General features: G+C 38.7%; 1 protein-coding gene across 1 annotated transcript in view; it reads left to right on the forward strand.

Moving 5' to 3' along the window:
• pcdh15b (protocadherin-related 15b) overlaps positions 1-24,180 on the forward strand; it is a 239,017-nt gene that overhangs the window by 189,677 nt on the left and 25,160 nt on the right. The window contains exons 25-28 of the mRNA XM_084135704.1: positions 3,480-3,589; positions 5,357-5,497; positions 9,965-10,092; positions 13,699-13,914. Coding sequence (XP_083991830.1) covers positions 3,480-3,589; positions 5,357-5,497; positions 9,965-10,092; positions 13,699-13,914 — 595 coding nt within the window. The remainder of the gene's footprint in view (positions 1-3,479; positions 3,590-5,356; positions 5,498-9,964; positions 10,093-13,698; positions 13,915-24,180) is intronic.

Below are 24,180 nucleotides of genomic sequence, written 5' to 3' on the forward strand. Positions count from 1 at the left end.
AACGCTATCTGGTAAGTTTAGGGCAGGGAATAGTTTGTGTACGTTATTTTAAAACGTAATTGAGCATTGATCTTTTAGCGCCACTCACTGGACATTTCATTTCAGAACTGCAGTGATGCGTACAAACTCATACGTAATAAAACATTGCCATATTCACGTTCATTTGTTCCGGAAAAAAACAAAACCTGCTTTTAGCGCTACTCACTGGACATTTCACTTTGAAACTGTCACGAAACGTGCACGACGCAACGTATACTCCAGAAACACTCTAGACTGAACATGTAATACGCATGTGCATGATGTCATCGTCTTCAGAGAAATGTGACCGTTTTCAAAAACTTGCACTTTGAAACACGTTTTCGAAACTTTGTGTTTTCAGTCACCCAAAACGCTGTTGTCATGTAAACGAAAGAACGGCCAAAACGCATAAAAAGTTTTACGTTTTCAGTTAAAAACGGTGTCGTGTAAACAGCCCCTAATATTAACACAGGTCCTAAGCTCTTGCCTGATCATGACTCTTCTTTTTCCAGTGATATTCTTCTGACTTTTTCTCTTTTGTAATGTCTCTCAGCCATCTCTCCTTCTACAGTCTTTCTTCCCTCTTCTCCCTATCTCCCTCTTGCTCACTCTCTCTCCTCCCCCATCATGAGTGATTGGCTACAGGTGTTTTGTGGTGCTCAGTCTGATCCACTTTTAACAGTGTTTCTCAGAAATCGCTTAATTCTCCTTTAACACTGCCCACTTGTGGTTGAAGCGTACAAAACTAATAATTATACCAGATATAAACAGGGTCACACTGGCTACGTTTACATGCAACCAAATAATCCGTTAGTAATTGGATTGACAGCTCAATCGGATTGAAAATCCTTCATGTAAACACCTTAATCGATCTAAATGAGCTCGATCCGAATGAAATTTCGATCTGATTGAAAGGGGTGGTTTATTCCTTTTGTAATCGGAAAAGGAATAGGAAATCCTGTAATCCTGAAAGGACTGCGCATGTGCAGTGACGTTGAAAAAGTGTAATGACGTATGATGCGTGAAACGAGCTTATTATATGCAATTATTACTATTATAAGAATTATTATTATATGCAAACAGCAGGGAACTCTGTAAATTCGTGCAGTGTGTGCACATGCCAAAAAATCTATTCCGATTTGAAGCTTGTGACATATAAACGCGCACATCAACCCGACCACATGTGTAGCGTTCATGTAAACACTACTTTCAGATTCATCAATCGGAATGAATTCAGTCCGATTGAAACACAAGTTGTGCATGTAAACGTAGCCACTGTCTCTGATAGCCACATTCACTCCTAAATATTTTAAAATTATTATTTTATTAAATTCAATTCAATTATATATATATATATATATATATATATATATATATATATATATATATATATATTTTATTTTTTTTATTTTTATTTTTTTTATAGTCCAAATTGTGCCTTTCACTGAAATATGTCTCGCAGTCCAATGTATGTCTGTTCTGGTGAGGAAACAGCTGATATCAAACATATGTTTCATTATGAATCAGTTCTGCTGTTGGGTTCATTTGAGGTGAAGATCTGTTCAGTCTCACACTCACATTCCATTAACACTCTTTATTCTGCCTAGTTTAGCAACTGTGTAGGAGGCCCAATTACCACTATGATCTGGTTAACTTCTTGATTGATTAATTTCCTGTGAATATTTTGTCTTGGTAACTATGGACCTGAATCCATTACAGCTCAAATTATTATTATTATTCTTTTTTTTTTTTTTTTTACATATTACTGTATGCTGTCCGCGCTTGATTCAAAATGTGAAACAATCATGCTGACTTGGCAATTGATTTTCTGTCAGATATGTGTACATTTAATTCTGTTTGATAGTGCTGAATAGCCTACAGTGCATTTATATCAAGGAGCAAAAGTGCACCATTTAGATTATCAGTAGATTCAGTAATATGCGGTTTTGCAGTTCCAGCAGTTCTTGAAACTCAAGCCACGGTTTTGACTGACCATTTTCCAACCTCTATGTACCTCAGGCTTTTATTCTGTGCCTTTAAACATTGCTTGTAGCTCAAACCAGTAGAGTAAAGTGCTAGCAATGCCAAGGTCATGAGTTCAAATCCACGGAAATGCTAAAATACTGATATACAGAAATTAGTTTATACTGTTTAAATACAGTTAATTTTCAGCATCACTACTCCAGTCTTCACATGATCCTTCAGAAAGCATTTTAATATACTGATCTGCTGCTCAAGAAACATTTATTATTATTATCAATGTTGAATGCTTATTTTGCTTAATATTTGTGTGGAAACTGTGATGCATTTCTTCATGGATTCTTTTAACATCCCCCTGTGGTGATAATCAAGGTTTTAGTATTGTTTATATGTCTATGTGGTGTTTTTAATATGCTTTAAGACAAACCATGTGCAAATTCATGTCAACACCATTGCTGAGTATTTTCTCTTTAAAACTGCAGTGAACCAAAGACGGTCTCAAAAACGTGATTTGAAATTGTTGGTGTTTCTGATGTCACAAACTACCTTGTAACCAATCACTTCAACGTGTGATCTTCAACAAGTAGATCTCTGAGCTGGTGTAAGTGAGTGGAGGCGGGGTTCATTTGCATATTCATAGAACCACATATACTATATGAGGCAAGGGTATAGTTACATTAAAGTAATTTTAAGGCATGAAGATTGATTTTCCAACAAGTAGATCTCTGAGCTGGTGTAAGTGAGTGGAGGCGGGGCTCATTTGCATATTCATAGAACCACATACTATATGAGCCAAGGGTGTAGTTACATTCAAATAATTTTAAGGCATGAAGATTTTTTTCCAAGGAAAAAACACTTAAATATGTAATTTTAGTGATCAAAGATGAGTTTTAAGTGATAAAATGATTGTCTACAGGGGGACTTTGAGAATGGAGTTTTGAAAAGTTCAAAAGAACAGCAATTGTTGAACAGCATCCTTCCTGAATAAAATGTGTTCTTTATCATTTCTTTTTTTTTTTTTTATCTGCATAGTAGGATACATTATGAACAATAATTGTGTGAATATATGCACAGTAATTGTGTGAATGTACAGCACTCAGAACTCTCGATTAAATTCACGTTGGACTTTTTCAGTTTTTTTGGCATATTTTGTTGTTCCCTGCAGAGCCAACGTCCATTTCCCCCTTTCTGGACCTTATGGGTGGAGCTTGTCCTCATCCAGCTCCACCTCTATGGACCTAATGGGTGGAGTTATGTTTAGGGATAGGGTTATGGGTAGGGTTAGGACCATCTAGCTCCATCCATTACATCCAACCCGTTGGCTCTGCAGTGAGCAGCCTCTCAAATAATTTGGCACTTTTTGCTATATTTTATTAGCAAGTTTTAAAACTCATTCTAATGCAGTGGAACGACCCACCAGAACCATTATATTATGTGTGATTTGTGATACATTATTAATGCACTGCACTGTGTATGTGCAGGTTCTCACCTGTCAGCGAGAACGCTCCCGTGGGAACGGTCACAGGAGTCATCTTGGCGGCTGCCATAAACCAGACCATCGTCTACTCCATCATCGAAGGAAATGAAGGCGGTGAGCACTTACCGGATTTGCATAATTTGTTTAGTGAATCAAGTGCTAAAACGATGCAGAAAGGGCATGCAATTAAATCCTCACTGGCAGTTCTCATACATGCTAGCCCTTTTAAGTATATACTTCAACCAGAATATGGTTTATTCCTTCACCAGAAAGATTGCGGGAAATGTCACACTGGTCTTTTATGAGCTGGATATTATTGTATTGTAATAAATTATAGTTTGTAAGACATCAAGCATGGGATAATGACAGCCCACACACTCCTAGATGTCATTTCTTTGGTGGCTGTCAACTGCAAGTTATCAAAAGTTCCATGAAAGGAGTTTTTTTTTCTTTTCTTCCTGTTGCCGTGTGTCATTGGAAAGCAAGTGAGAGCAGGAAGAGTGAGGTGTGCGTGATTAAATCCTCTCTTCTCACATTCTGAATGTGTTCAGCTGAAATCACATTTGAATCCATCTGGCGCTGGTTTAGAGTGAAGGGGAAATCGTTTCGGTACATTCTCATTAGATGGAATCAAGGAGCGTTGATAGATAATCAAAAGGCTGTTTTCATTAGCGTAAACTAGAAAAAGCGAGGAAGAATAAGGTAATCATCCCGCCCTTCAAACCGCCTGGATCCAAGACATTTAATGCGATGACATCACCAAGATCAGAGCTAATCCTTTAGGAATGTTAATGAGACTCAAGAGGTGGGTAGTGCACTCTGGACCTGAAATCCCAATATAGCTAAGTGCATTACTTATACAGTTCACTGAAGTGGTGAAGGGATGAGTTGTAAGGCCTGGGCTTAGAATTACTGTGAGCGAATTCTTATATCCTGGAATGAGTTATGTCATATCACGGTAAAAGTATGGATAACAATAATAGTTATTTTTTCTGTAAATGCAATGGAATAAAATTGTTTGTATAGTAAATAACCATGTGGGAATCCCTGTTTTTGATAATCAGGTGATTCAAATCCAATGAATGCTTTACAAATGAAAGGTACTTCATCTCACTTGATAATTTGGTAACACTTTACTCTAAGGTCCCATTAGTTAGCATACAATAATGCATGAGCTAGCAATGAGCAATACATTTGATAAAATTTCATAAAAATACAGCTGTTTAGTGTTAGTTCATGTTTGTCACGTTTGTCACAAACTGCTCCGAGACAAGAAGGTTGAGGATCCAAATGCAGTATTTATTGAACAGGGTAATCCAAAGACGTAATCCAAAGTACAGGCAAGGTCAAACACAGGCAGGCAGTCCATACAAACAAACACAACAAGGCAGGGAACACAGGCAAAAGAGTAATCCACGGAACAGGCAAGACATCCGAAACCAGGGACAATGCTCGGAATTGCAGCGTAACACTAAACAAGACTTTATGGGAATTAATGAGTGTACATGGTTTAAATAGGCTGAGACTGACAAGGTAATGAGACACAGGTGGATGCAATCAGGGATGATGAGTCCGGGCAGTGAGTTATGGGAAATGTAGTTTGTGAGGGAATGACAATAGTCTGATGTGGAGTGCCCTCTGGTGGCTCTCAAGGGCACTCCAGCTGGTGACCATTAGCTCAGTTCCATTAAATAATATTAAAAGATTAATTAAAGAAAGTAAATTTTGAGATGAATAAATTTGGTAACCGTTTATTTTACCTACAAGTTACAAGTCTCACACTACTTAATAAATATCTGAGATTAAAAATGCCTAATTTTGACTCTGAGTGCGAAGCTGTTGCAAATTAGCAAGTAAAGGTTTTCTCTCCCGTTGCGACAGGTGAATTTGTCATGAACAACATCACTGGAGTTATCAGCACTGCCAAGGCGCTGGACTATGAGAGCAACAGCAGTTACGTCATCCGTGTGGAAGCCCATTCCATGAAGGTGGTGTCGTCCAACCTACGAGCCCCAGCCAAAAGTGAGGCTATTTTTAGTGCCTGTTCACACATATAATGATAATTATAAAGTTTTAATAATTGTTCAAATTCTGTGAAAATAGAGACATTTACACAACAATGACGACACAGAGAAACAATAGTGTTAGAATCACTTTCAGAACTTTTTTTTTTCAACTAATGAATGACAAAAATACTGACAGCCAATGAGAATCCATTTGCTTTAAAGAGCGAAAGCATTTAAAGTGGCAGATGACATGCAGATGCTAAATGTATAAAATATATAATCTACATCTACATCTTTTTATATTATAATAAACAGATGCTAATGTAGTTATTGTTATAATTATGGTTCTTAGTGTGAACGGGCCTTTACCCAGGGCCTAAAATTAAACTCAAATTCTTCCGAATGGATTTAAATGCTTAAATGTGTTAAACAGAATTTTAGTCTTTGAACACATCAGTCAAATTATCCAAGATAAAAACCTTCCGTATTGTTCTGCTTTTGACCCTGGGACATTGTATGTGGCTTAAAAGCTTGTTGAGGATGTTTTTGCTTTTTCATTTCATTTTAGAGTGAATAAAACACTTCCTTTCCAGCGTGCCAGTGCAGAATGTCTCAATATAATTAAAATAATGACTTCTTGTCATATAGCGTTCAGTGAACGTGGGGGGATGGGGGCTACTTGTCCATCCCTTCCATGAGCAGGTGATTATGGAAAATCATTATTTGAGAAATCATTTCTGATTAACCAGAATCTGATTAACCAGTTTAATATTACAAGTATGCAAACCTGATGATAAAATCAAATGATTAGTTGAGTCCAGTCGGGCCGTGTCAGCTTAGTGGTATTAATTGATTGTTAAAAGCAAGCTTTAATTAATTATATCTTGTCAGTGTACTTGAAAGAGCTGCCAGGTCCTTGATTTAAATAAGACCATGAAGTCTCATGAAAATCTAGATGGATAAATATGCATATTATTTCATAGATCAATGTCTGCTGAAAAAGAGAGAATTCAAATATGTTACATGATTGCAGCTTACGAACGCATTTAGCTGTCAATTTATAGTTTGTTTTATTATACACGTTAATTTGAAGCGCTTTGTGTTTTCAGGTGGCTCATTTGCTCATTTTATTCATTGCCGTTGGATTTCATTGCTTTACAGTGGTCAGTGATACTCTTGTGCCATGTCACTCTGCTCCGTGCACATAGACCCCCCCCCCCCCCCACCCCCTACCCCCTACCCCCTCTGGGGGTCAGCTAGCTGTTTGTTTCGTTGTTTTTGTTTTCCGTTGTTTTTTATATATATATATATATACATATATATATATAAATAAATAAATACAGAATCTGAATTAAAATGTGTTTGATTTAAGCCTATTTCAAAATTTTGTGTCATAAAATTTCTTGTTTTTAAGCCTTTCGCACGTACGTTCACACCGGTGTGATTAGAACGGTCAGTGCATCACATGATCAACTGCTAAATTCAAATGTTGAATTTAGCCAGATACAGGCGCGCTCAGAGCTGTCATATATCACAACTTTTCAGTGTTTTCAACCACATACTGTTTATTTTAGGTTTCAGACATATAAATTCACATAAGTACTAAAAAAAATACATTTAGAGTTTGTAAAATACACACTGATGTCTATGGAAGAGGTAATAATAATCCTTTCCATTATAATTTGACACGTTTTATTCACATCAGATACACATTGTGTAAGTAACTTTAATGTTTACTCTATTCTTCTCCCAGTTCACCAGCCACTTACTTTTAAGTATTTCGGGAGAAGTGGATGAATTCACGTGTTCCAACAGATCCGATTCTCTGACCTGCGTCTGCGGCACAAATTAACATGGCGGCGCCCATCGCGCATACAGCTCAACTAACGCGATGCGATCGTTTAGGTTTTTAAACAACAATACAACAATACAAAACATTCCACTTGCATGTATTTGACAATCGGAATATCAGATATTTCATGCCATAGCTAACACATTTGTGAATATTCTGAATAAAAAAGGGAAAAAATGACATAAAAGCAGATCATCATTCATTCAGCTCTGTTGCTGCTGCGGTGTGTCACGTGACAAGCAATGACGCGTCACCATGGAAACCATAAAGTGACATTCTAAATAACTGTCGCCTTGAACCCCAAGCAACCCCCCCCCCCTCCCCCCCCCCCCCCCCCCAAGAATCCCGCCCCCCCTCTCACAATATAGTTCCCACGTCCCTGTCTGTGCAGCGATGCTTCAGTGCTCCACACGGAGTGACTGTGCAGAAATGAACAGAATTCTGGAAACCCCTTTGGCATGAGCGCTGAAGTGTGTCAGATGATAAATCGTGTTGTTGCTCTCATACCCCCACAAAATATGACTCTGCCTTTTACTTTGAGAAGTGACAGATGATGGTCGTGAAGGACTAGATGAAGAAATGTTGTGTATAGAGATGTACTTTAGCAGCTTAGATGTGCAGAACTGAGGGTGGTGAGCTGGGTTTTGATGATTTACTGAATTTGATTTTAAGGCGAGACACTACAGGTGAATAGGGTAAAAAAAATTAACTAGCAGATATCACCATGAAACTTTCCCAGTTGATTACCTACATTAAGATAAGAGAAAAATGTATTACAAGTTTTCTGTAATTTAATGTTTAAATATGCAAATTATGCAATATCTAATTAAATATGCGCTAATTTGTACATATTTTAAAAAACGAAATCTGAGTATTGGATAAATCCAGATTAAAAATTATTTTTTCATTGTTCACATATTAGATGGGGAAAAAATTACAGAGGTATTTATGGATATCTACTTGTGTTATCCTGTAAATCAGAATACACTGTCAATAGCCTTAAAAAAATTATTTTCGCCATGTTTTTTGTAATAAAATGTTATATAAATCAGGCTAGGAATAATATATTTACAAATCCCTCTGTAAATGTCTTCATAATATAACTAGGTACAAGACTGGAAAGTTTGGTGTATATAGGTGCTACTGAAGTGGAGATTTCGTACTTGGAGTATGAGAGAAAGGTCATTTTGAGAAAACGGGCTTTAAAGATTTATCATCAGCCAATGAGATTCAGCCCTTTTACTTTCGCGATTGGTTGCTGATAAAAAGGAAATGACCATATTTGGATCCGACAGCATTGTACAGTGAAGAGAGAGCTTTCCAGCCGTTCCTGTGATGACAGAGAGCAGACAGAGATCGCGGATCGGCGGGATGATTTACAACGACAACTTTTGTTGAATTTACGCAAAATCATGCAAACAGACAAAGTGTAATGAAATAAAGACCTAAATGTGTATTTCGGACTTTTTTTCACCACAGTCTGAAAGAAGACATGTTATTGAAGACAAATATCCAAAAATCTCAAAATTGACTAGTAAAAAAAAAACAATGTTTTTGCCAGCCGTGTCTCGCCTTAATTGCTTTTAGGCATTTTCCATGAATGAAAATGCGGTCATGGGAAAAATGACAAATGACAAGTTAAAATCAGTGCAATCATTTTTGACCAAATTGACAGCCTACACCACTAATTTGATGCTTTAAAAAGTTCATAAAGAGATTGTAAACTAATCCATATGAATTGAGTGGTTTAGTCCAAATTGGTTCTTGCTGAAGCTCAAACGTGCTGCGTAACATGAGAATGAACCTCACTGATTCTTACTGAAGCTCAAACGTGCTGCGTAACACGAGAATGAACCTCATTGGTTCTTGTGGAAGCTCAAACGTGCTGCGTAACACAAGATTGAACCTCATTGGTTCTTGCTGAAGCTCAAACGTGCTGCGTAACATGAGAATGAACCTCATTGGTTCTTACTGAAGCTCAAACGTGCTGCGTAACATGAGAATGAACCTCACTGATTCTTACTGAAGCTCAAACGTGCTGCGTAACACGAGATTGAACCTCATTGATTTTTACTGAAGCTCAAACATGCTGCGTAACACAAGATTGAACCTCATTGGTTCTTACTGAAGCTCAAACGTGCTGCGTAACATGAGAATGAACCTCATTGGTTCTTACTGAAGCTCAAACGTGCTGCGTAACATGAGAATGAATCTCATTGGTTCTTGCTGAAGCTCAAACGTGCTGTGTAACATGAGAATGAACCTCATTGGTTCTTGCTGAAGCTCAAACGTGCTGCGTAACACGAGAATGAACCTCATTGGTTCTTACTGAAGCTCAAACGTGCTGCGTAACATGAGAATGAATCTCATTGGTTCTTGCTGAAGCTCAAACGTGCTGTGTAACATGAGAATGAACCTCATTGGTTCTTGCTGAAGCTCAAACGTGCTGCGTAACACGAGAATGAACCTCATTGGTTCTTACTGAAGCTCAAACGTGCTGCGTAACACGAGAATGAACCTCATGGAAAGCTCCTTGCTATAACATATTCTCAGATGTTTTGTAGGTCTTATATAGGTCCTCACTTTATTTTAATGATAATTTGTATTTTGTGATATTTTTTTCTCTCTCAGGCAACACAGCAAAGGTCTTCATTGACGTGCAAGATGAGAACGACCATCCTCCGGAGTTCACTAAGCCCTTTTACCTCGGAGGGGTTGCAGAGGATGCCAAGACCTTCACCTCTGTTTTACAGGTCCAGGTAAAGTGTCTCTCCCCTGCAGGATTGTAACTGTATCCATGAGGCCTCATGCAGACAGCAAAACCATGGATAAGCCAACAATCGTTCACTAACTGATGCACATTTCATAAGAATGGCAAAAGCTGGCACAAATTGTAATTTGATTGGCTGGCTGCTAAGCATGCATAATAAGATGTCAGTCCAGCACCAATGGACACATTTCAGAGAACAAAGCTACACAGCAATGAAAAATAATTCAGTTCTTCAACATGAGGAAATCACCCATTTTCATGGTCATGGAAGACCTGGAAATATCAGGGAGTTTTAAAATAATTTTCCTGGCCTGGAAAAGTCATGGATATTAATCAACTCTTAAAAGTCATGGACATTTCTGTGGTGAATAATATACATTTTTCAAATGTTTTAGTGTTTTGAAATTGCTCTAGTGTGGAGAAAACCACAACGTACCACAACGTGATACGCAAGACATTCTAAGATGCTAAAATGGTGCAATATTTATCGTTTTGATTATTTACTCGGCTTGCAGACAGCTCCGCCCACACACTCTTCTGATTTGCTGATTTTTTTTTACTTGATTTTGTCGCGTCTTGTAGTCGTGTTGTCAGTGTGTGGTCAGACCAATTGCTTGTTGTTGTAATCTCACCGCATTGCGTCTGGTTAGGACACATTTTAGTGAAGTAATGGACAAGCCATGGGAATTTATTGTTGAAAAAGCTTGGAATGCTAGCTTTTGCTGGAGTGCCGGTGGTTCTTGGTCTGTGTGAGGTGTTGCTCAGATTGCTGGTCTCGGTTGAAGAGCTTAAGTCTGACCAGCTGGGGTCTGAAAGATTGGATCATCGTGAGACAGCTTATAAAATGCCACGGCTCGGGAGGCTCGCTGATACAGATCTCAACACAGCTGTGGACAAGGGCGCCGCATTCTCTGGAAAAGAAAATGAATCAAAGATCCTCATAAATCAGCCAGGCTTTCTCTTAGAGCACAGAGCACTGTCCTTTTCCAGCCTCTTTCTCTCTCTGTAATATTCTTTTGTTTTCTCTCTCTGCAAGTTCTTTTCTCTCACAGTGACTTTCTGTGTTCTCTGACTAACCGTTTCTCACTCATATCTATTTTTCATGCCTTTATTCAACCATAAGCCTGAAATTGTACCTATACAAGTACATAAACAGATACTACTAGCTTCTCCAGCTTGATTTTACGCATTTTTTCCGATTTGATTTATAACACACAGATTTAATTGTCAGTGTTGCAGTGTGGCGCTATAGCAGAAAATGTCTCCAAGTCAAATCCTTTCATGGCAGAGTAAAAGTTTCTCCATTAAAGTGAGTTAATCTGTTGCCATGTTTATGGCTGACTACCAGAATAATAGAGTGCTGCTGTATTTTTGTAGGCCAAAACCCAGACATGAGTTAATACTGTATTTTAGCTTACTTCCGTTTCCATCTTCCTGAAGTCAATGGGTTTTTTGAATGGATTTTTGGTTAAATGCCTGAAATAAGGTCTGTAAACACAAGCTCAAGATATTTTCCTGTTTTATTCGACCACATAAAATGCAGCAGTAATACCCCCTGTTGATTATTTTAAAACTTTAACTTGATTGGAAAATAGTAGTTCGCTTTCACAGCCTTTGTTGTGTTTATAATCGTGATTCGGGCTCTTGCAAATTATTCTAACTCAAACTTTCAGGGAAAATGTTTTAAATAAAGACTAAAAGAGTTGTCGGAAGTTTAATGGTGGCGGCATTGAAGTCATATGACTGTAGTTTTTTTATTGCTTTTGTTTAGTTTTTTACTTCTGCTGATTTATTTAGGCTTCAAATTCAAGTTGTGTTCATTTGTGAAGATTAATAAGCAATAAACCAAGAGTCAATGGAATATGGTAAAAGAAACAGATGGAAACAGAGTGATGCTGACTTCAGTTGGCCTACAAAAATACATCATGTAACATATGGGTTAATAGCACAGATTTGAAGGTAACTAGAGTGCTGAAGTTCTATGGATGTCTAAATTGCCAGTGCCTATACAAAGTTGATTCTAAATTAAAATGCTAAAATCATAATGTTAATCAAAAAAACAGTATTGACAAGTAAAATAGAAAAACACTCACTGCTTTTGGCTAGAACATTTTAATAATTAATCATTTTAAGTTTAATTTGAACTTTATTACTAATTCATTTTAATTGTTTAAGTATAATTTTATTTAACATTTGATAACTTTTTTTTTTTCAATTTCTGACTGTTTACTTGCTTGATAGTGATGTCAAATACCCAGAAAACAAGCACTGTTTATTTCATTAGTTCTAATAGCATATTAGTTTTTACTGTGGTATCAAAATTGCAATGTATTCAACAGGCATTTCAATTTCTGGCCTCAGAGCTACAGCCTGAAAAAGTTGTCCATTTAATTACATCAGTGTTACTCTAATCAGACATGCAGACCACATGCTGCCACTCACACTGGGTTTCACCTCATATGGCTTCACTCTGCCTTAAGTTCATGTGCCGACTATAAGAACACCGGCAGTGATGCTATCAGATGGCCAGCGTCCTACGTTTGTTCAAGGAGACCTTATTAGCCAAGACCCCAGACTGAGTTAAGCCACGCAGCAGAAGTCCAGGGTTTTATAGGGTCACATTCACTGCGAATACAGATTACCACTCGTCATGGTCTTCTGTTTACTTGTAGAAACATCTGAGATGTGAAGTTCAGCGGGCAAAAAGCCAAATACGCTGCTTGGACATACAGAGTCATGCTTTTTGTCCATTTCTCAGGTATCATGGGAATTGCGTAGGCCACTATGGAATTTTGACAGCTCAGGGGCTCGTAGATTAGACTACTTTAATGTACTTTGAAATCCCTCTTTAAATAGTTTTGAGGAGAAAAGGGCGAGAAAATTTAAAACGTTCTTTGCTCTGCCAACCCTAAGGACAGGGATTGAAATGCTTTTACTTTTACGCGTTGTTGTGGAAGCGCCTTTTCCGGTTCTCCCTGCATTCATTGTTCCCTCCTGATCTGATAATTAGTTTAAGCAATCCTTCTTATAAAACATTGCCTTACTAATGTTCTCCGAGTTTAATCTGAGGTTTAAGAACATGAAGAAAGAAACGAAAAGAGACGTTTGTGGAACTACGAACTCAATTTCAAACAGTTTCGGCTCAAGATCTCACCGCAGCGCAGATCGAAGGTTTTCTCCACCGAGTTTAGCCACATTAAGCGACCAATTAAAAGACAGACCTTTTGTTTGCAAGGGACTTAAATACACACTTACTGTATTTATTGAAATGGGTCTCCCAGGCATATTGGTAAAAGTCTCATTTGTGTTAATGACTCTGCCTGGTCCGGGGCACCCTGCTGCCCGTGGAGCCGCCTGTTTCCCTCTCATGTAGAAAGCCATTATAAATCATTGTCACCGCAGTGGAGTGCTGTAATGCTCATCTGAGACTAGCCAAGGTGACGTTGGTGCTGGGAAATCGGAGCTTGGAGCTCCTCCTAAGGGCCGAAGGTGGAACGGCGTGTGACGGCAGAGGTTGAGCAGCTCTCTGTTGTAGGTGAAAAGTAGCTCATGGCTATTCCTCTCTTTGACATGTCTGCTCTATTGTTTCTGACAGGCTCTGGATAAGGACACAGGGAATTTCAGTGCCATGCTGTACAGGCTGATTATCCCCCCAACTACTGACGGCAAAGACGGCTTTGTTATTGAGCCCTTCACTGGCGTAATTAAGACAGCCATCATGTACAGGAACATGCGGCGCTCCTACTTCAAATTTGACGTGGTTGCTACAGACGACTACGGGGAGGGACTCAGCAGCAGCGCTCAAGTGGTGGTAAGTATGTGATCGGGAAGCATAAGGTTGAGCGTTTTTGTCGTTTTCCATTCAAAAGTCAGATTTGAGAAAGAGCTGGTTATTTTTAATGAATCACTCAAAAAGATGGTTTATTACAAGTCCCTTATTCGCTAAATCAGTCTTAAATGTAACATCTGACTCAGTGAGTGGAACTTTCAAGACATGTCTTCACTTTCATTCGTATTGGTTTAATTACTGTCTGGTTGTTCATATGACAACATGTGGTTAAAGATACACATCCAGAGCAGCATTTTGTTTTAATAAATGGTATTTGGATTAGGATAAAAAACAAATATGTTGCCAAAAATATAATTGTTTTCGTTTAGCATATACAGTATTTAGCATAAATTTTAACTCTTTACACGCCAGTGTAAAAAAAAAAAAAAAAAAAAAAGGTACCAGCCAGCGCCAGCATTTTTGATATTCACAAAACTTTCATTACTTCAAGAAAGTTTTGTTGTATGAATACTGTATGTAAACATTCAATATATCAAGAGAAAGAACAGAGTCTCTGCTTTGAAGCAAGACAAATATATGTATATTATATATATATATATATATATACAGTGAGGAAAATAAGTATTTGAACACCCTGCTATTTTGCAAGTTCTCCCACTTAGAAATCATGGAGGGGTCTGAAATTGTCATCGTAGGTGCATGTCCACTGTGAGAGACATAATCTAAAAAAAAAAAATCCAGAAATCACAATGTATGATTTTTTAACTATTTATTTGTATGATACAGCTGCAAATAAGTATTTGAACACCTGAGAAAATCAATGTTAATATTTGGTACAGTAGCCTTTGTTTGCAATTACAGAGGTCAAACGTTTCCTGTAGTTTTTCACCAGGTTTGCACACACTGCAGGAGGGATTTTGGCCCACTCCTCCACACAGATCTTCTCTAGATCAGTCAGGTTTCTGGGCTGTCGCTGAGAAACACGGAGTTTGAGCTCCCTCCAAAGATTCTCTATTGGGTTTAGGTCTGGAGACTGGCTAGGCCACGCCAGAACCTTGATATGCTTCTTACAGAGCCACTCCTTGGTTATCCTGGCTGTGTGCTTCGGGTCATTGTCATGTTGGAAGACCCAGCCTCGACCCATCCTCAATGCTCTAACTGAGGGAAGGAGGTTGTTCCCCAAAATCTCGCAATACATGGCCCCGGTCATCCTCTCCTTAATACAGTGCAGTTGCCCTGTCCCATGTGCAGAAAAACACCCCCAAAGCATGATGCTACCACCCCCATGCTTCACAGTAGGGATGGTGTTCTTGGGATGGTACTCATCATTCTTCTTCCTCCAAACACGTTTAGTGGAATTATGACCAAAAAGTTCTATTTTGCTCTCATCTGACCACATGACTTTCTCCCATGACTCCTCTGGATCATCCAAATGGTCATTGGCAAACTTAAGACGGGCCTTGACATGTGCTGGTTTAAGCAGGGGAACCTTCCGTGCCATGCATGATTTCAAACCATGACGTCTTAGTGTATTACCAACAGTAACCTTGGAAACGGTGGTCCCAGCTCTTTTCAGGTCATTGACCAGCTCCTCCCGTGTAGTTCTGGGCTGATTTCTCACCTTTCTTAGGATCATTGAGACCCCACGAGGTGAGATCTTGCATGGAGCCCCAGTCCGAGGGAGATTGACAGTCATGTTTAGCTTCTTCCATTTTCTAATGATTGCTCCAACAGTGGACCTTTTTTCACCAAGCTGCTTGGCAATTTCCCCGTAGCCCTTTCCAGCCTTGTGGAGGTGTACAATTTTGTCTCTAGTGTCTTTGGACAGCTCTTTGGTCTTGGCCATGTTAGTAGTTGGATTCTTACTGATTGTATGGGGTGGACAGGTGTCTTTATGCAGCTAACGACCTCAAACAGGTGCATCTAATTTAGGATAATAAATGGAGTGGAGGTGGACATTTTAAAGGCAGACTAACAGGTCTTTGAGGGTCAGAATTCTAGCTGATAGACAGGTGTTCAAATACTTATTTGCATCTGTATCATATTTTGTGATTTCTGGATTTTTCTTTTTAGATTATGTCTCTCACAGTGGACATGCACCTACGATGACAATTTCAGACCCCTCCATGATTTCCAAGTGGGAGAACTTGCAAAATAGCAGGGTGTTCAAATACTTATTTTTATATACTTAATACTTTTTATATACTTAATACTTATATATATATACATATACATTTTATATATATATATATATATATATATATATATATTTGTCTTGCTTAAAAGCAGAGACCTATTCTTTAGTGCAGCAGATTAATGGCATATTTCAAGAGAATCGTTCAAATTGGTATACAAGCATGAAATTTGGATGCCCTTAGATACTCTCTAAGGGTCACTTTTTGGGAAAACGGTGCTTGTCCCTCAAAAATTCAAGATGGCCACCATTTTCAAGATGGCCACCATTTCTGTCAGAGCTCAATTTAACCCTCTGAGGTCTGAGCTGTTTTCTGGCCCTGGAGGTGTTCTGACATGCTCTGACATTTGTGCTTATTTCTGTTACTTGTGACATTTTCATGGCTAAAGTCTGATTACACTGTATTTAGCACAAACTCTGCTACAATAATATATAAGCAGCATGTATGTAAAAGTTTGTAGTTTTGAGATAATGACATTTATGCGTGGTTTGTCAAAATATTATGCGTGGTTTGTCACTAGTTTTACAAAATTTCAAAAAAATTGTCACTGAAATAAGGCCATGAAACCCATACTGATTATTTCTTCACAAGACTTTTGAAAATTGTATCACGTAGTCTAGAATATTTGCTCCAAAACTATGTGAAAATCATCCTGACTGCTCATTCAGATAAGACAATATTGATTTAAAATTTGTAAGACATGTTTTGTGTAAGAAAGCTTTATGCAAAGAGGCGTAAACACATCATTAATATGTATGGATTTCACACCTGAGAAAGACAAAGACCCTCCCCTAATGGCCCTATCAGGAGCTATCAGGCCCTGTCATTCTGAGCAACCTTGCAGAAAGAATGAGGAGATTTAAAAAGGAATGGCTTTTTGATTGTTTGGATTTATTTACAACACAACATAATCCAAAGATACACAACAAATGACAAAAAGCACACTATTGAAAACAGTGATCCAAAGACAGAGACCTTTCTGACATTCCTAAAAACATTGTACATACCTTTCATTTCCAAGGTGTATGATTTTCACTTTACCATGTTCATGTACAGAGACTCATGTGAATGTTGTTGAAGTCAGCAGGATTCAGTGGCATCTGGTCCCTGTATAAAAAAACAAAACAAAACAAAAAACACCTGTGACCATGCTGATATCAAGAGAAACTATAGGGCTGTACGGTTAAAATGTTTGTTTTTTTTTCTGGTTAAAATTGCTTTTTAAAATTCACAGAATACACACACAAATGTTTCCAACAATATATAATGAACACCAGGTTTGTTGTGCCTTGTAGGCATAGGCTACACGCAGTGCTACATAAAATAATAATAATAATAATAACAATAACTTATAGCAGCCTATAAATCTTTCAAACGGATCACTTCAGTAACAACTACTAGAACAAAATTATATTGATTATCATATGTTACTTCAAATGTTTCCATTCGTTATGATGATATAATATGAAAAATTCAAATGCACAGCGTGCTCCAAAATATGTTACATTCAAACGCTGAGCGCACTCCAAAATATGTTACATTCAACCGCAGAGCACGCTCCAAAATATGTTACATTCAAACGCTGAGCGCGCTCCAAAATATGATGCATTCAAATGCAGAGTGCACTCCAAAATGTTACATTCAAACGCTGAGCTCGCTCCAAAATATGTTACATTCAAACGCTGAGCGCGCTCCAAAATATGATACATTCAAACGCAGAGCGCGCTCCAATATATGATACATTCAAACGCTGAGCGTGCTCCAAAATATGTTACATTCAAACGCACAGCGCGCTCCAAAATATGAAACATTATGGTTACTAAATTATACATATCTACGTTTGAGCAGATATCCACAAACCGTATTTAACAGTAAACACGGGTCTAAATATTATAATATTCACCATATATCTAGCAACAGTTCAACTGCAATGTGAAGTTTATGCAACAATAATATTCAACTAATATAATTAAGAATTTCTTACCTTACATCTGTCAGGATTCCATCACCATCTCCTTCCACTCATTCCCTCACTCCAGCCGCTCAGTCATTCACACGCTCATTGTCACCTGATTACTAATCACCGTCACCTGGACCTCATCATCAGTTCACCCATATATACCTGCTACAAACATTCAGTCATTGTCTGATCTCGTCTACACATGACACAGACTCTCTTCTATACTTACCTGTATACCTACCTTCGATCCCGATCTTCTCAGCCAGTCACCATTCCGTCTTCTAAGGAACTCCTTCATCATCATCTGCAAGAGAAAGAGAGAGAGAAACTTGGTTACACTTCAGTTGGGGATATTTTGGGGATATTTAATTTTATTCTATCAATCAATAAATTACACTAGAAACAAACTTTGTTGTATTATTTTATTTTAATACTGTGAAGCTGCTTTGATACAATCTGTATTGTGAAAAGCGCTATACAAATATACTTGATTTGATTTGATTAAGCTATCATCTGAAATTCAACTTACTGGTTACTCACCTGTTTCGCTGTACCGATCCATTCTGCAAATTAACCCTCTGGGGTCTGGGCTGTTTTTGGGGCCCTTGAGATGTTCTGACATGCCCTGACATTTGTGCTTTTTTCAGTTGCTTATAAACATATCAATGGCAAAGGTGTAAATTCACTCTATAAAGCACAAACAGGGCTACAATAATATGTGAGCCACATGTATGTACATGTTTTCATTTTTGAGAGAATAATGTTTATGCATGGATATTGAAAAAACTAAAAACTAAAATTTCTGAAATAAGGCCACAAAACACATAGTAAATATGTGTCAAGACTTTTGACTAATGGATGTCCTCGCCTAGAATTTTTTCTTTAAAATTATGTGAAAATAGTCTTGCTTTATTGTTCACATAAAACCATACATTGATTTAAATTGATGTAAAACAGGTTTTGCTTGGAAAGCCAATATGCGAGGGGGGCGTGAACGAGGAGTGGTTTACACCTTAGAATACAATGTCCCACCCACTCTGCATAATGATGAGCCATTCACTCAGGTGTGAAACTGACTGAGCCACAATGCAAGGACAAAAGATATATTTAGAAGAAGACTTATATTGACCATTTAAATTTAACTTCTGGCAAAGATGAAGTTGACGATAGGCTATTGACTCGCGATCTTCGCAGTAGGCTAGTGAACGCACCGGAGAAATGCACATTTATTAGGCTACATAGTTTTTTGTTTTGGATGGTTTTGTTTAGAACCAGCTTTCTGTAAATATATTTCACATTTTTTAGACATGTGAGGCGAGTAGGCTACGGTCTGGTTCATGATGATCTCCAGTTCAAGCACCTTATGTTGTGATTGCTAGCCTATATTTACTTTAAATCCAGGAAATTTGTTAATGAAAAAATTATTAAAATTAAGATACAATTGATACAAAACGAAATTCGTTTTAAAGAAAGGATTTGTACTTTCTGTTTTGAGGTCTCTGTGAAAGTTTGAAAGTCTTTTAGTGCTTTTTTTAGAGCGCTCGCTTCCATAATGGAGAACTGTCACGTAATATTGTTTTTTGCCAGCTGTGGTAAACAGCGCGCATCTATGCCGTTCATTCATTCATAAACAGAAACCCGAGAAGGAAAAAAAACTTACTAGTATTCCTCAGCTCGTATTCCTCGTATTCCTCATTATTCCTCACAGCGCTGCGAGACTGTGTAAACAAGTAATGATCTGAATAAACTTGTGTTTTGGTTTTCTCGAGCTGATGGGGGTGTTCACAGGTTTGCGTGGATTACCTCAGCCATTTGCGTTTGAATAGCATGCGCTCTCCGTGGGCGTGTCACATTACATTTGAATTAGCTCTAATGAGGTCGACTGGAATCGCTCTCTTTTAATACAGATTTCACAAGATGAGAATATTTGTTTTTTATATAAATTACTTAATTTAAAAGAAGAGATTTCAAGCTTCATAAAGACATATCTCACGTGCCTGTGTGAGAAGTATTCGCTGAGTTATGATTCATTTTCGGACGCGTTTCAGAATGGACTACACGGACAGAGAGAAGGCAGAACTCGCTTCATGTTTATTTTTCTTTATTTGGCAAAGAGCACAACACTTTGTTTTTATTGTGAGTATACACAAAAATAATACACATTTAACAGAATCGATTGATGTATGAAACTCCTATGGAAAATCAAAGTCAACCGAGTATTTATGAGTTTCTTTTACACTGATAAAAAAAAAGCGAGCTGGTATCGCCGGCGATACCGTCGACCTCAGGGGGTTAAAGCATTTAACTTACCATTCTGTCTGCTTCGTCTATGCCAAACCTGACAACATCTTTCTTGTCTTCAAATCGCGTTCTTCTTCTTCTGAGGTAAATCCAATGTAAGCTCACGGCGTGTCTTCCAAACTCGACGAAAAGCAGAGACTTGTGAAGTTTTTTGGTGCTTTGTTTTTGAGGTAACGAGCGCGTTCGCGTTCCATGTGGAGATTTGCATGTGAATCTCTTTTGCGCGCGTGGGCGTGGTCGAATTAAAAATAATGAGCAAGTGTTTGAGAAGCTGGACATCTTGTTGGTTTTATACAAATTACTTAAACAGAGAATATTTGTTTTCAGTTTGAATCCGATGATTTAAAAGTACACACTTAAATGTTTATAAAGATATATGGCTCATAAATGTGTGACAAGTATTCGCTGAGTTTTGTTTCAGTTTATAGACGTGCTCAAGAAAAAAAAGTTCACCACGACGGAGAGCCAGAAAGCACACCCTGTTTATTTTCTTTATTTTACAAAAGCACAATGTTTTGATTTGATTGTAAGTGGACACATATAAAAGTAGACATCTCACAGATTCCTTTTTCATATTTCTTTTTTCTGTATGACCATAAATGACGGAGTAATTTAAGTTTATTGTGCTACAATGTGAAGAAAATCCAGCAAAACGCGCCCGCGCGTTTGCCGACCTCAGAGGGTTAATGTGTTAAGGAAGGTTTTGTTTAATAGAGTGAACGTCATTACACAACCAGGGCACACTGGTGACTTCACTGCTGTGGAACTCAGCATGGGGTTCAGTGTCAGCTGATCTAGTTTTACTTACTTTACACTGTAGTTCTTGACTAGTAGTAATTGTATAGCTAAGTTTAGTGTCCCAAATGCTGTCTAACAGCCCCTCATCAATTAGCTAGTAATAGATGTAGTTAGATAGCCACAGGGCTGGAGTGGGACTCATTTTAATTAAACCCTCAGTATATAAGGCCCAATCTTTCAAGGACTATCCGGCCTTTCCCCCTACCCCTACCCCTACCCCTCCAACCAAAAAAGAATCGAGACAACCCTACCCCTTCACGGGAATGCGAAAAACGGAGGGGTAGGGGCAAGGGGTGAATTGGGATTGAGCCTAAGTCTGCAATAGTGCACTGTTCTGTACAGCCTTGTAATTCATCGTATTTTTCAAAAATATAATTTTCTATTCAGTGCAATATCAGTACACAGGGTTTTATAAATACAGAGGTCCCAAAAGTGATCTAGGGGGTTCGGGGGCATATTATTTTTCCACTGTCATTGGCAAAGAACATCTGACTGTGTTAAATAGGAATCCATTGTAATAAAGTTATTCGCATTATTATGCAATAGGCTATTGCTCTACCTGCTCTCCTCTCTCATCTCCATCTCCTTCTCTCGTTCTTCTTCTCACAGTCTCTTTATCTTTACCTGTAAATCTCCCCTTCCTGAAGCTGAGCTTAGATTGATACAGTCTTTGCAAAGTGATTATTTATGTCGGTCGTTTAAAATTTCTATTGTAAAACAGCTGTTTAGTTTAGCCACTTGCACCTTATCTTGTGAAGCGTCGCGTTGGGATTCGCACACGGCCGCGGCTTGCGCTTCTGTGAACATAAATTCCGCTTGCTTTGATCGGTCATCTCAAACATTTTGCCATTGCCGACGAGCGGTGTTTGAGTGCTGAAGCAGCTCAGATGATGAGGTCGGTTATCGTCGGGATATGCAAATCATTGCAGCAGTTAATATTAGGCAATTATTTCACAACGTTCATTATACACTCAGGAAAAATTACAGAGGTTCGGACCTCGGAGACCTCAATGGTCGGTGCAGCCCTGACTCGTAGGCTATTTGGCCGCTTGAGTTTCTAGAGATATTTTATTATTCTGGCCTTTTCAGCACCGCCTTTGTGCCTATAGGCTATTATCCATGTTTTGTATCTCTTATTTTTTGTTCGCACATCTCTAACAAAGTGACTTTATTTATTTTTTGTGGGGCTGCGATAAAATAATAATAAAAAATAGTGGGGCTGCGCTATGACTGGAGCCTATAAGGAAAGCATTCAACCCAGTGCCATGACAACACCGGCCCTCCTGGCCAATAAAACAGACCCAGGCCAATAATTCTCCCGGTGCTCCCGATTAGTCAATCCGGGCCTGGATAGCCACAACTGAATTGACAGGTTGTGCCAGATCTAAACGAGGCCAGGAAGGTCGACGTGAATAAATAAAACTGACAAACAAGAATAAAGTTGCATCAAATTGGTGCAATTTCCTGAGACATATTGATAACAAAACAGACCTCTTCCACTTTCTGGCTGACAAGATTGCTCAAATGACTGTGCCAAACAAAGTTGTTGTAACCAAGGGACCTGATGTCTTGAGTACATCTGAAACCTGTCTCGATCATCTAGAAAAATGTTTCCATGAGGAAGCGGATAGCCGCATCTTTGTACATGCCAAACATGCCACAGAGGAGGGCAGCAAATCCATAATGATCAAAGCCAATGACACTGATATTCTTGTTATAGCATTGAGCATCTTTCCATCCCTCCAGGATCTTGGTCTCCAGCAGCAGTGGGTTGAATTTGGGCATGGTGTGAGCCTACGGTGGATTGGTGTTCATGACCTGTACCATGTTATTGGGCCGGTTAAGACCAAAGGCATTCTATTCTTTCACGCCTTTACGGGTTGTGATACTGTATCAGCCTTTCGCAACAAAGGCAAAAAGACTGCCTGGCAAACCTGGGACATTTCCCTGAGGCCTCTCTCATCTTCAGCAAACTAAGTCAATACCTTCCTGTTCCGACTGATAGTGACCTGGAGATCCTTGAGAAGTTTGTGGTCCTGCTGTATGATCTATCAAGCACAGCTGCTAGTGTAGATGAGGCTAGACTTGACATGTTTGCCCGAAAGCAGAGGCTATATGAAGCCATTCCTCCAACAAGAGCAGCTCTGCTTCAACACACTAAATGTGCTGCATATCAGGCAGGCTGCATATGGGGTCAAGCAACCCAGTGTCAGCCAGAAGCAGAGAGTCCTGCTGCCTGGGGATGGAAAAAGCTTGGTGAACAATGGGGGGTCTTCTGGACAGCAAATGCACCATTCTGGACCGTGATGTATATGTATACCTTCCTGGATATGTTGCCCCCAATACAACACTTGCTGACTGCCAAGCAGGGAGGCATTGGCTACCATTTTTAACAGTCTTTATTATGACTCGGCAGGGCACATCCTCTCAATCTCAGGTTGGACACTCTAACCACAAGGCCTTTGAGCTGGTAAAAATGTGAATAGAACTTATGCAGTCCCAACATAGTACACTATTAAAGCAACACCCACCTTTAAAAATCTTGAATTTTTGCGATTGCCTTTTTCTAAAAGTGTGGCCGTTAGAGTATTTTTGCTAACATGCATGTGTGCATCAGTGTACATACTACCGAAATGACGGCCATCTTGGAAAAGGTCTCCATCTTGATTTTTTTATTGGCCATCCAATTTTTCCAAAAAGTGGCCTTAACAGAGTATTTGTGGCATATTATCTGTATCACTATTTTGGAAACAGTGGCAATGAACATAGGACAGGAATGGCAGCCATCTTGAAAAATGGTTTCAATCCTGAATTTTTACTAGCCACTTCCTTTTTCTAACAGTGGTCCTTCCTCCCTGTGGACTGCACCTTGCCGTGGTTGAGAGGTTTGTGTACTCCAATGAACCTGAGAGCTATGCCGGCGGGGATTTTATATCCCTGGCAAGTTTAACAGGTCAAAGGAGAGGAGGCAGACAAAGCAGACATTATGACTATTTGACAGAAATGGTGGCCATCTTGAAAATGGTCGCCATC

This window comes from Abramis brama (genome assembly GCF_963993115.1).
Source record: "Abramis brama genome assembly, chromosome: 14".
In the NCBI taxonomy this organism is placed as follows: Eukaryota; Metazoa; Chordata; class Actinopteri; order Cypriniformes; family Leuciscidae; genus Abramis; species Abramis brama.